The sequence below is a fragment of the Sphaerodactylus townsendi genome, linkage group LG02, assembly GCF_021028975.2.
Source record: "Sphaerodactylus townsendi isolate TG3544 linkage group LG02, MPM_Stown_v2.3, whole genome shotgun sequence".
Classification (NCBI taxonomy): Eukaryota; Metazoa; Chordata; class Lepidosauria; order Squamata; family Sphaerodactylidae; genus Sphaerodactylus; species Sphaerodactylus townsendi.
In genome coordinates, this window is record NC_059426.1 from 69,230,703 (window position 1) to 69,244,359 (window position 13,657).

The 13,657-nt window shown below is 45.2% G+C and overlaps 1 protein-coding gene across 7 annotated transcripts in view; it reads left to right on the forward strand.

The window, feature by feature from the left end:
* The window catches only part of TCIRG1 (T cell immune regulator 1, ATPase H+ transporting V0 subunit a3), a 37,726-nt gene that overhangs the window by 9,075 nt on the left and 14,994 nt on the right, over window positions 1–13,657 (forward strand). For 4 of the 7 annotated variants that reach the window (XM_048483734.1, XM_048483733.1, XM_048483736.1 and 1 more), the window contains exons 2-8: window positions 5,500–5,607; window positions 6,261–6,381; window positions 7,658–7,736; window positions 8,848–9,077; window positions 12,493–12,590; window positions 13,117–13,243; window positions 13,472–13,554. In XM_048483734.1, the coding sequence (XP_048339691.1) occupies window positions 6,265–6,381; window positions 7,658–7,736; window positions 8,848–9,077; window positions 12,493–12,590; window positions 13,117–13,243; window positions 13,472–13,554 (734 nt within the window). In that variant the 5' untranslated portion in view covers window positions 5,500–5,607; window positions 6,261–6,264. Of the gene's footprint in view, window positions 1–5,499; window positions 5,608–6,122; window positions 6,170–6,250; window positions 6,382–7,657; window positions 7,737–8,847; window positions 9,078–12,492; window positions 12,591–13,116; window positions 13,244–13,471; window positions 13,555–13,657 lie in introns of those variants that run through there. The other 3 variants (XM_048483737.1, XM_048483739.1, XM_048483738.1) reach the window with 3 other exon arrangements.

The window sequence follows — 13,657 nt, forward strand, 5'->3', positions numbered from 1 at the left end:
TCCTGCTGCCATGTGTGGAGCCTGGTGGACAGCGGACTGGAGGGGTGGAGGAGGGGTGAGTCAAGACTAGGTAGATGAGCTGCTAGTCAGTTTCTGTCACCCCCGCCCCCTTAAAGGGACAATGAGAGGAGTGGGTGGCCAGGGGGACTTGGCAATTCTAGATCCACTGCAGTTCCAAGACTATGGGCACATGCTGGTCTTGGTGTGGTCCCCAACTTCCCCCACCCACCCAACATGGCTCCTGGGCATATAGATTTTGAATAGGGACAGGAGCACATCTGGTGCAGCAGGTGCCCCATCACCTGTGGTGGCTTTTTCTAGGACCCTCAAATGCCCTTGAGGAGGCAGATCCAGCAGCCTCTGGATTTGTGGTGGTCCATTATGGGTCACCCCAATGTGATATGGCTAAAACCCGCCACAAGCACCACCCCCTTCCCATGTCTCGGCAAGTGCTCTAACCAGGACACTGTATAAGGGTGACCTCATGGCTCCATGTGCACATGTATCATGGTCTGTGTGACCCCTCAGATTGGCATCCATCTGGCAGCCTAGCCACAGTCGCCTGGACAAGGTTGAGTGGAGGAGGAGCCGGGATCGGCGGCACGGACCTCTGCAGTGGAATGCTGCAGTGGAGGCACATGCAAATCTGTGAAAGGAAAACCAGATAACCAGGAGGGATGGCCATAGGGGATCCACAGAGGCAGAAAGAGAAACTTTCCAAGGCTTCCTCCAGAGTGTTTGTTCTGCCTTTGTCCATGGATATGTTCCCCTGAAAAGGGGAAGAGAAAAGGCTTTAGTGACTTCAGAGCTAGGAAGTCCCGTATCCTGTGAGTAGCATACAGAAATGCTTTTACACTACGTGGATTTGTTTTTTGTTGGCTAAGGACATCTGCAGAATCAGAATTTTTCCTGAATGCCCAGATGTAGGAAATCTGCACATCTGTACAGATAGCTGGTCCCCCAAAGAGCTATCCCCTATGAACCCACCTAGAGTGGTGGTTTCTTCTCTTTTGAGGGCACTGCACCCCATTATGAAAAGAAGGTAGCTGAAAACTGGAAGTCCTATTTGGTAGGTGTTTATCGTTAGGATAGCATTTTAACCAAGATGGCCAGTTGGAAGCCTGAGGCCTGCAGTTGGTGTGGCCCGGCAAACAGCCCTTTTATGAAGACCAATCTCCATTAGTTCATTTGCTGTGGCCTATCATTAGCATACCAAAATGAGGCCAAGGTTCCTGGGAGCAGTTTAGCCTTTGCAGGCCTTTCTATCACTAGACACCCTGAAATGTATCAGTTTAGCTTTCCATTGCTGAAAGTTAGCCTTTCACTGCTTAATGTGACGGAAAATCTTTCCTGGTTGTCTGTTCATTCCTCTACAACACCCCGCCCCCCACACACACACACACCTTTTTGCACAGGGACTTCACTTTTCTATCCTGCTCAGAGGACCCCTCGAGGCTGTTCCTAATGTGCCCCAAATTTTTGTTATTTTAGTCTATTTATGGGCCGCCCTTCCTTGGGGGCTCAGGGTTGCTTCCAACATAAAAATAATACAATAAAATTAAATAACAGTATATATAAAAACAATTTAAAACTTTCCAAGAGCATCCAGATAGCACTGACTAACAAGTTGAAACTTAATTCCTGTACTTGTGGAAGTAGAAAAATAAAGGAAGAGGAAGAGGGAGGCCAATAGATGGGGAACCATCTCTGCCTCAGCCAGAGGCCTGGTGGAATAGCTTCGTCTTACAGGCCCCAAGGAATTGCATCAAGTCCTGCAGGGCCCCAATCTTACCCAACAGGTTATGGAAGTACAAATATAACACCCCACACTCCAGTGCACTGTTTGCACTGAAGGCTGAGGGCCCTCAATTCTTTGTCAGGGAGCCTGGGATCCCAAGGTCTATTGATGCAGAAGGGTCAGCAATCAGCATTGGATGGATGAAGAGCTCCATCTACTCCACAGGCAGCTTCCAGCATCTGTGGTGCCTGTAATGTTCCATCTCCCTGCCTCTTCCCCACCCACAAAAAACCATCACACACTCCAGAGTCAAATAACACAGTTGTGATATTCAATACACTTTATTGAAGGGCTGTAGGAGCAACAGGGCTTGGAACTTCTGTCTCCACCTCTGTATCTCCTGAGAGAAAACAGGTGTGACTCCTCTGGTGTGGCTTTCTTCATATGCTGGACACATTCCAGTGATGCGCTTGTTCTGTAAACAAGGCTTAGGGTGAAATGTTGGGTCAGTGGTTGGGCTCAGAGCTTTCCCAGCTGGATCATGACCTGAAGCAGGGTAGAACACATGCAAGCACACTCTTAACAAGGGACCAAGGGCTTCTTGTTGGGCACAGAGGGCTTTCTTCCTGGTCTCCAGATGACCTAGTCATCAGCCCTTGTGGGAGAGGGTCTGTGGTGTCAGCATTGCAGGCACCCCTGTCCCCCTGCTTTAGGCTTACAATATCCAGGTCTCCATCATTTTTTATGTAGCTCCTGTCAAGATCTGCAGAAACTGATGTGTCCTCCTTGGTAAGTGCTCCATTATGGGGTGGGAGGATTTCTCTTGCAAGGGAAAGAGGGCTCAGAGTACTTTGTCACCCTTCACTGTGCATGGGGAGACCCCCACCCCTCACTCCTTGTCCATGGGGGTTGCCCAGCAACTTTCAGGGCAAATGTAGTAGTGCAACTTGGCAAAGGCCACCCTTGCAACTGTTGTACCCCAGCCCCCACAAAACATACCCCCTTATGCATTGGGGACTTTTGTTCTGGGGCTTCTACCTTCAGAAAGAAAAAGGGGGAGAAGAGTTACAGGAACAGTCTCCATCTTATCTGCCAGTGTGCATCTGCCACATTGAGTCCTGACTGAGCAGGGTTCTGAACTGGAAGGGACCACCATTGGCTCCTGGGGAGAGGGCATGGCCGGCACCTGGGAGTATCTCCATTGTTCAGCCCCCTGGTTTGTATTCTAAGCTGCTTTAAAGAATGGGGGCAGGGCTGTGCCAGTGGGAGGCAGTCTGGAAAAACCTAAAATGGGGACCTATGGGCTATACCCTCTATTTTGATGGCACAGCCCCATACTGCAAAGGGACTGGACAGCCCTGTGAACTGTCCCTTTTGCACCAGTGCTGGGCTTTGTGCTGCAGATGCATCAGTGCACGAAAGCTATGAAGCTCTGCAGGTACATGGGAGCCACACAGCTGTGCTGGAGCTTTGCATTGGCATAAATGGGCCTTATGCTGGCCACCAAACTCTTTGCAACTAACAAATTTTTGCAAAATAATATTTGCCAGGATGGTACAGTTCCCTTCATTTTTGACATCCAGGATGATTCTGACAGTCATCCTGAAGCTGCTGGCCCATTTTTGAGACTTCACACTTTGTTTTCTTTAGGGTTATGCCTGCACAGTCAGAGTACCTTAGCTTCCACTAGAAAGAGCAAAAGAGGTTATAAGAGTGTGTCTCAATAACAGGAGCAAGGATGGTGTGATTTATTTTTAGTGCTGCAAATCCCATGATTATCCTGAAGCTGTTGGCCACTTTTGAAGGCTCCTAATTTAAGTCTGCTACAGATAGCCTTAGATTCTACTGTAAATAGCAGCAGGGGGCCTCATTGCATAACCTGAGCCAGGATTTCCCAGTTCCCTTCATTTTTGGCATTGTAGCTGCAAACATCATCCTGAACTCAGTGGCCAGCTTTCATTTCAGATGAGTTGTCCCTTCCACAGATGGCAATGTCTTCCAATAGAAAAGAAAGGGGGTGGGGCTTTCTTGCCATCACTCAAGCCAGGATGTTCCAGGTTTATTTATTTATTTATTTATTTATTTATTTATTTATTTCTTAAATTTATATACCGCCCGATCCCCGAAGGGCTCCGGGGATTTCCACATTTGGCATTGCAACGCCCACGACAATCCTTAAGTATGTGGCCATTTTTGAGGCTTGTATTTCTGAGGAGTTACATATGCCACAGATGCATGAACTCATCCTGTTACTGTTATAGAGATATACCTACAGTATGCATAGGAATCATCATTGATGCTGGAGGTTACCTTGTATAAAATATTTATAATGTACATTTTGAATGAGTAAAACCTCATCGCAGAAAGCATTTCAGTCATTCTGAAACGGAAAATATTAATGGGAATTTTTAAAATTTAAAGCTCCCCCAAATTTCCCAATTTTTCCTGGGGGGGGGGGCAGTATTTTGGAGGAAAGAAACCATTCACATCTTTCTTAAGGTGATTTTAAAAAGATGTGGGATATATGCCACAGCATTGTGCCTTGATTTGTTTGGGTTTTATGCATTGTAGAATCCCAAGATTTATGTACTGAGATATGATTGTTTTGCTCAGACACAATAGGGAATTCAGTGGAAGGCCTCTTATAGATGCTGTGAGGGACCTAGTTGAATGGCAGAGTGTATGCTTGGTAGGTAAAGGGCCCCTGGCACTTAAAAATATTTTGAGTATCAGTTAGTGGCGGGGTATTCTTTGCCATAGGGCTCAAAGAGCTGCTTCCTTCCAGAGCAGACAATATGATCAGGTGAGGTGGACTGATGACCTGAGTTGATAGAACTTCTGGAAGAAAGCTTTATATGCCATCAAACTGATGGATCTCCTATGAGTGTTCTCATTCTGTGTTACTTATATTACTTTGTCTTTTTAATAAAAAATTTAAAAGGAGTTCTGAAGCAGGCAGAATTCATTAGGTTCATTTTTTCCCTGTCAGTGGAATTATGGTGTAGAACAGGGGTCTGCAACCTGCAGCTCTCCAGATGTTCATGGACTACAATTCCCACCAGCCCCTGCCAGCATGTACAATTTGTAGTCCATGAACATCTGGAGAGTCGCAGGTTACAAACCCCTGACTGTGGAAGTTTGCATCAGTTTTTTCCAGTTCTCTAAAGGAAATAGGAGCCCTGATCTGAACAGTATATGACAGCCACAACATAAAGTTTGTTCACTTCAGCAGCATCTATCCAAGCATTATTCTGGCAATGGAATAATCCTAGAAGTGTGGCTGGGCTAAGTCTGCACATGTTGGAGCTTTGATAAGATGGCAAGATGTCCTGTTTCTTACTGTATGTGTGGTTTATATGGCATGAAATACTGGAGAATCAACATCCATTATGACCTGAGGACTTACATTCATCTGGAATATTGGATGTTCTGTTTAAGGGTTATTTTGCAACAATATCTGCTCAATAGAGACAAATGCCTGCATATGTGCTGTGTTTCCTGAGGTTATTACTTCTGATGGACTTTGTGGTTGCCCCAGATTAGCAAACAGTTGTATTAGCTATCACTATCTCCTGGTGGATATTTGTTTTGAGGAGAGATAAGATTCCCCTACCCAGAGGTCTACTTCAGAGCTGTGGACAAGATATCTCTACCACTGTTGAAAGGAGTCTTTGGAAATGGATGTACAAATACTGTTATTGTTACATTATTATTATTATTACTGACTGATTGTTTGACATAGTCCTGTCTGTCTTCTCCAGGGCAACACAGTCTTTTTCTCATGGTCAGCTGACATAGGCAAGAATCTCACTGCACTTTTCTCCAGTCTCAGCCTCAGATCAGCCTTCTTGGGACTTCTGAATCCTGCGGTAAGACTGTGGTTGTGGCTTGTGCTGGAAACTGTGTTGCAATATGAAAGCTTAAAAAACCCCACTTGAGTCAGAACCACTTCAGTGTCTGTTGCAGCAAGCCCTTTGAGCTTCACAACCACAATTTACAGTTATTTCATGAACTGCAGCTTCAGGACAAGTTCTGTTTCTGTTTCTTTGCTCTTGGCAGAGCACCTAGAGATAAGCCTCTAACTAACTTTATCAATCAGACTGAATGGGCCATTGGAACTACGGAATCTCCGGCTGGGAAAAATTTAACATCAGCCAGTGGGTAGCATTCCTGTTGCTTTTCTAGCCCTTATTGGCCAGGGACTTTTCTCAGTATTGATCTTTCCCTAGCCTTCAACTTGCAAAAGAGTACAGAGGAGCCCTTCTGCCCAAGCCTCTTTTTCTTATGTGTTCAGGTGTGCTACAGAAACATATTTTTAATTCTGCATTTGAGCTCCTTTTCTGTAGTTGCACTCCTTTTTTATACATTCCTGTTCCAACCCCCACCGCTGTGGTCTTAGTGAGCAACTGATAGGCGCATCCCACAATATAAGTAAGTACTGACAGACCAGTGAGTCAGTGTGTGCTCATTCTCCTTGTGCCTCCTGTACTAAGTTGACTCTTTCTTTTTCAACCTCCTCTAGCACCATGGGTTCTATGTTCCGCAGCGAAGAGATCTGCCTGGCTCAACTTTTCTTGCAGTCGGCTTCAGCCTATGCTTGTATTAGTGAACTGGGTGAGCGTGGACTTGTGGAGTTCCGTGATGTAAGTTTGGGGAAGGTTTGGGGAATCACTTTGCAAAGAAAGCACTGGAGGTGTTTTGGTTTTCAGACAACTTGAGTTTTTATAGTTGTGATTTTATAGTTGCTAGATAGTGGAATATAAAAGGCTATCTTCTTCCTAAAGAGTAGTACCCTTTTAATGATAGCTTTTCCCTACAGCCATGAGGACTTACATCTTAAGTTAAATCTGGCTGGGGTGGGGTGCATGGCTAATATTCTAATAATCTTGAGTACAAAGAATATTTCTGGTTATAGCTAGACACTTTTGCCCATTTATAGAAATGAAATTGTGTGTGGTATAGAGGTTTTCTATTTCCACAAGAACTGTACTAAAATGCGTGAGGAAGTTTTGAAGACAGGATAGAATTTATGGTAGGTAGAAATATTAATAGGCATTGATGCTGCACTATTCTTAAGGAGAAGGAGAATATGTGAGCCAGAAATGCAGATATTGTCAAGGATTCTCAGTTTTGCACTTGCTGCTGCTGCCAATTCAGAGGCGTTCATACTGGAAACAGGGCTTCCACATGGGAGTTTTCTGTGCACTCTCCTTGTCATCTGCCATATTCTTTGCATTTTTCCCACTGCTCTATTGAAGGGCTTTTTGAAGAGTTTTGATTTTGAATCTGTAAGTGGTACGTGGGGCAGCCTGGTGTGGAGGTTAAGAGCAGCAGATTCTAATCTGGAGAACTGGGTTTGATTCCCCTCTCCTCCACATGAAGCCTGCTGTGTGACATTGGGCCAGTCAAAGTTCTCTCAGAACTCTCTCATCTCACGCAGAGGCAGTCAGTGGCAAGCTACTTCTGAAAGTCTCTTGCCTTGAAAACCCTAAGGGTTTGCCATAAGTTGGCTGCAACTTGATGGCACTTTCCATCACCAAGTGGTATGGTGCTGTGGCAGTCACCTTGTTTTTTTAAAAAAGTCTTCAATGTTAACAGCTGCTGCATGGGGCTGATGGAAGGAAAGCGGTAGTCTGATGTGGGTAGGGCCTTTCAAAATGTATAACTTCCCATCCAGGCTGTGCAATAATGCAGTTCCCAGAAAGATTGCACTGAAGCAGTTTTGGGAAAGAGTATATGCAGGATGGGGAAAGAATGATTGGAGCCTGGTTAGAGAATAGCATCATGTGGGTCTCCTCCCCCCTACCAAAGGCTCCACGTTGAATGTCAAAGTAGAGAAAGGCCATGTGGTGGCAGCCCTGGTCCCCAAAGGAAAAGCATTTGTGGTCTTCACTAATGATAGGCTTCTTTTGCTTTCAGTTGAACCCCCATGTCAGTGCCTTCCAGCGACGTTTTGTGGGAGAAGTGCGGCGGTGTGAAGACATGGAAAAAGCCTTCAGTGAGTGGTATACAAGCACAGCAACTTTGGTGGTGTGGGGAATGAATTATTCCTCAACTGTGTATCCTGTGCAGGTGGCACTGGTCAAGTGATGGTATTCTGATGAAGTTGGTGTGAAGCCTTCCAAAGACAGAATGCCAGCCCTGTGGCCACAAAATAGCCTCATATATCCAGGAGCCTTGTCTAGGCTTCCTAACTATAATTGTTTGAAATGTGGGTGTTGTGGAACTGGATTATTAGATTATGAGGCATCACTTTTTTTTAAAAAATAAACAAGTGGACATTTTACAGTTTAATTTAGTTTCTGGGAATAATAATAGCATATCCTCATGTTGTCCACTTTTATAGCTCTGGTTAAAAACTGAGCCATCGCCCACCCCCAAACGTTAAAGTGGTTGGGTAGTGCAGTCTGAAACAGAGTTGCACCCTTGTAGACCCGTTAATTCTGTTTAGGATTGTGCTGGTAATACAGTAACTCTCCTGTAACTCTTTCTCGACCTGCCAGTTGTAGTTCCTTTTTTTCTTTTCCAATTACATTAGACGGTAATTAATTGATAGTGAAGGTAACAATGCAGAGTACTAGTAGTATCAAGTGCTGTGTTCCCTGCTGGGGTACTACATGCAATTATAGTGCAGGGAGTCATTATTTCTTTGTGAGCTTCTCTGTTCAACTTGGAAGGTGTACAAACTCACTGTGGGGCGGGGGGGCTAAAGGGAAGCTCTCAGTTTCATGGTGATGAAATTCTCAAAATTTCAACATCTATACAGTAAGGAAATTCCTCCTTACTTCAAAAGCCTGAGAAATAGCTGAGATATATCTTTGGCGAATGTGCACATCTTGTGGTCCACTAAGGCAAATGCTACCAACCAGCCATGTACTGTAACCTGCCAGGTATTTGGCAGCCCACCCCTGCTACCTCCTCCATCCCCCCCCCCTTTTTTTGAATTTTAGGAAGTTATCAAAAACAAGAAGTTCTTAATGGAGAAATACTTGGTTGATGAGCTGTGCTCAATGTGGTGGTCACAAGTGGTGGAAGTTTGATTTCAGTTATCCTGGAAGGAGAAGGCAGCCCAAGATGATGGTGCCCACGTTGTGCTTTCTCCTCTCCAGCTTACCTGGCACAGCAGGTGCAGAAGGCAGGACTGATGTTGAAACCTCCTGAGAAGAGTCTGCCAGCCCCACTTCCTCGTGATGCCTTGCAAATCCAGGAGCAGTCAGAGACTCTAGTGCAGGAGTTGCGGGAAGTGAGCCGCAACCGCGATGCACTGGTTGACCGGCTGCAGCAGCTGCAAGAACATGCTCAGGTGCTGCAAGAAGGACAACACTTCACTGGTCAACTGGTAAGTAACCATTCCACCCCCCCCTCATGCTGTGCCCATCTCTCTGGTAGCCAGAGGTCATCATTGTTCCAAGAGAAAGGATAGTATGACCCTTTGGATGGAGGACTGTGTTTTATGAAATGCGATGCCAAAAACGTTAAGAACTGAATACATTCTGGTCCTGAATGCTTGTGGGAATGAGGATACTGAGCAGGAATGATTGCTCAAGCAAAGACCAATGAGGATTGTCTAAGAGTGTCATTAGAAGAAAGACTTATTCAGGGTTACCAACTGCATAGAGATTTTTTTTGGACAGTCACTGGTCCTGTAATGTCCAGAAAAAGTCCTGCCCTGTTCAGGATACTGCTTGGTACCCACCTGGACTTAGCCCACTACATCCATTGATCACCAAGCTCAAGAAAGATACATACTTACTGACCTGCTTCTCTTGAAGTGATTATGATTGAGTGATGGTAGCATCTGTAAAAGCTCCCTCCCTCCCTCCCTCCCTCCCTCCCTCCCTCCCTCCCTCCCTCCCTCTTGAGATAGTGGGGAATCTGGATGTGTGAAAGAAGATTTTGCCCCAGCCCTCTCACTTCTCTTCTTTCTTTAGTTTGGCCACCCCTACTCAAGCTCTGTCCTTCCTTTCTATACCTATGGCATGAAGCACAGATGGAACTGTTAACACAGGGATGTAGAACATCCCTTGGATTTTTCCCAGGGGACTGAAACCTCTGGGGAAAACATTCTTTCCCAGGGAAGGGAACAATAAACTGCTCAAACTGCCAGCTAAAGGGAGATGAATTTCCTGCTAGGAGATACCCATTTATCCAGCTGCCAGGAAGGGGCAAGTTGGATGATTATTTGAATAAACAGAGCTATGCAATAAAGGTAGGAGATATTTACTGCAAGTTGATCAGGGAAAGAACTGCTGAGTGTCCCAGGAAGGCATAATTCCTCAAACTCAGGACTGGGTGCAAGGAAAGCCATCCAGCTGGGACAGCAAGGGTTAAAAGATCTGGACACCATGTAAGTGATGCTCAAGCAGCTGCTCAGATGGTCAAGGAACAGGGGAAGGAATACAGGAGTGCCTGCCTCTATTTCTTGAGTTCAGCAATCTTGTGCCATTCCACAGAAGTTTAAGGTAATACATGTGTCTCTATAATTTAGACCAATCCAAGTGTTTTATTTTCTTTCATAGTTCTGTAATAGTCCTTTAGTGGTGTGATATGCTTTTTACCTATGTCTTTGTGCTCTACATATAAGGCTGTGTTGTTTTAAAGATCTTGAATGATCTTTCTCTTTCAAGAAATCATTTCTGCATACACTACAATCTACTGCCTAGGCTATCTTGATGAACAAACAGGAGAAAGGGAGTGGCAGCTAGGAGCATCCCCCCTCCACACCACTGCCAGAAACTACTAGTTAGCAAGAGAAGTATGAAGTACCTGAAGTGCGGGAGCTGGGAGTGTCCTCATTGACATGCTCATACAAGCTGGCTTAGCTGCCTGCTGTGTGTACGTGTCTTTGTGAACTGTTTCAAACCCCCTCTGCTTTTTGGCTAGCTAACTGTAGCCCAGTTAGGAGTTTCTCGTCTGTTCAATGAATAAACAGTCAGGTGCCCTGGGTGATTTTTTTTTACCAGAGTCTGAAATCTCTGAAAAGAAAAAAATCCTTATTCACCAAAATACTACCTCAGTTAATCAGAGCACAATGGAATTGGAAAACTCTATATAAACAGAACAGGATGTTACAGAGCTGAGGAAAGAAATAAAAGCAAGAGGCCAGCTAAGTAATACAGCCACTGGTATTGCTTTGCCACCCCTTGCCTGGAATGTGGATAAGCCTACTGGAACTTTGAAAACAGAGGCTGGTTAGCACAGACTTCATTCCATGGCTCCCCTGGTCCTTGCACCCCTCTGATGGGGGATCCCGACCTTTTAACCCTGCCTGACCTTGTTTGACCTATCATAAAACTGGGCTTGGGTCCCCATGTATATTGAGTTGCACCTTTTCTCCAATCAAATCAAGGTGCACATTCCAAAACCTTTATGTCACAACTCCAAACATCCAATCTGTCTTGCCGCTTATTGGCAGGTGGGCAAATGGTCATCTCCATACTTCTTATTTGTCTCCATGAAGGAAACTCGTCTCTTCTCACCGAAGTGTCAGGGCGCAATGAGCCCAGGCCAGTTCAGATTGCTAATGGCCACCCAAATCCACTGGGACATAGCAGGACTTTCCCCCCTAGATGAAGGAGGGAAGCAGAGACAGCCAGGCAGTAAGGTCTTGAATACAGAAGTAGTGCTCACACTGTGGAAATCGAAAAGCACCCCATTGTATTCTGCTCATTCAGCACTCCACATGTATGCCATCATGCATATCCTTGCTGACTTTAAATGCAGCTGATACAATTTGAATAGGAGAATTCCAGCAGGTGACAAAGAAAATGTTGTTCTTGTCATGCCCTTTGCTGGTTTTTATACCATTTTCATTTTCAAGCCCTGCATAGTTTGCACTGTCCTGCTTGGTAGGAATCAACCAGATACAGGCTGGTGGTGCCACAGTTTTCTTGAGAGAAGGGCCTTCCTATGTGGTGAAAGCTTTTCCTCTTGTCAGAAGGTTGCAGCCATCTGATTGTGGAAACTTGGCAGGGTCTGACCCAGGGGCATCTTCAGTAGTTTGGCCGGAGGTTTTGAACACAATAGCCAAGATAGCACTGTGGCACAGCTGAGGAAGGAGAAACACAGTGCTCCTTTGTGTTCCCTGCAAACTGGAGAAAGTATTTTCTGCTTTTATAGGTTGTGTTTGCTGTAGTTTGGTTGTGCTTGCTGTATAGGTTGCTGTATAGGTTGTGTTTGCTGTAGTTTGTCATTGCATGGTTCTCAAGTGGAAACAGTCATACCCAGATACACTCACCTACATGTTTATGACTTAAGCCTAGCATTCCATCAAACAGTTATCAACTAAAGAATAAGAAACACATACATTCAGTTACCCTGGGCACAAGCTAATCAAGTATGGATAATTTCAAAAAGGCATAAGTTTAGCGAGTCATATGTTCAATACTCCTTCTAGGTTCTTACACATCCTGCCTATTTGTTTCCATAAAGGAAACTCATCTTCTTGCAACCTCAAATCTAAGGAATTGTTTGCTTCGTTCCTAGGAAAGAATTTTTCTCTGAGATCAGGGCCTCCTTGCATGTTAATCATGGTATCCTACATTTCTTTATCAAAACAGCATCTAGCTCTGTTTTTTTTTTTTCATCTAGCTGGTTTTTCCATAGAATGTTGACTGAACAAGATGTGATAGGGACTGTCCAGTTTGTGGTTTGTGAATTTGCACCATTTGCTGAGATGGAGGTAGTGGCTATAGCAGGGAATTAAATTATTTGGTGTTGCCTGGTTGTTGTTTCACAGCCTTTTCCCCTGCCAGCAGGTGCAGTTAGGTTCACCAACTGACCCCCGTACCTTCTCTGACCGGGATCCTCTGCTTGATCCATCCATGGCACAGCAACTTGACCTCAGAATAAAGTAAGTTGTGAAGTGGGGCTTGATAAAGTAGATGGAGCTTCTTTGTGGGATTAAAAGCTCTCAGGGAAGATAAAATCCAATGTCCCTGGATGAAAGGCTCCAGTTCAGATCTTATAGCAATTACAATTCATTTATTTATAATTTACTCTCATAGCAGTCATTTACTTATTTAGGTGTTCTTGGGCAAGTCTCTGTTCTCTCACCTTCAGTCCTCCCCTCCCCCAATCAAGGCCCACCCACCCTTCGAGGAAGGTGGGGGGGAGGGGAGGGTTACAGAGAGGGAATGGAGAACGGCCCTGTCATCTGGTTGTGGCCCACCCACCTTAGGGGGAGGGAAGGGGAGGCTGAAGAAGGGGGGAATGCTCCTCACTTTACAGAGCTACTGTTGTTAAGATGATGCATACAAAACACTTTGCGCACGTGAAATGTGCTATGTTAATGTTAAGTGTTGGGTACTTTGCCTTTAGATACACCCTGCTTTGCATCTATAGACTCAGAGTGAATTTTCTATTCCCCTATCTAAAAGCTTTGTGGCAGGTGTGATCCACCCATTGCGAGTGAGTTCCTTTGAAAGACTGCTGTGGCGCGCATGCCGTGGCTACCTTGTTGCTAACTTCACAGAGATACCTGAGTCCATGGAAGACCCAGCCACGGTGAGATGAAATGAAAAAAAGAAGAATGGGGTAGGAGAGGAGGGTGGCATAACAGACCTTAAAATATTACTTAACAACACATAGGCCTGGAGTAAGTGAGATTTAAGCCTGCACATGAATGGGGCACAATGAGGTGCTGCCTGGAAACTGTGGCATCTTTTGTGGTCTGGTTCAGGAAGTTCTGCTCCTCAGCAAAGAGGCTCATGGTCTGTTCTTCCAAATGTGTAGGGTGAGAGAGTCACGTGGGTTGTCTTCGTCATCTCCTACTGGGGTGAGCAGATCGGACAGAAAATCCGCAAAATCGCTGCCTGGTAAGTGTCATGAGTATGTGCGTCCCATCTGATATCACTGGAGGGATGATTAATGTTCCCTTTGTTCTTTCTCCCCCACCCACCCTGGTCTGATTCTGCCCAT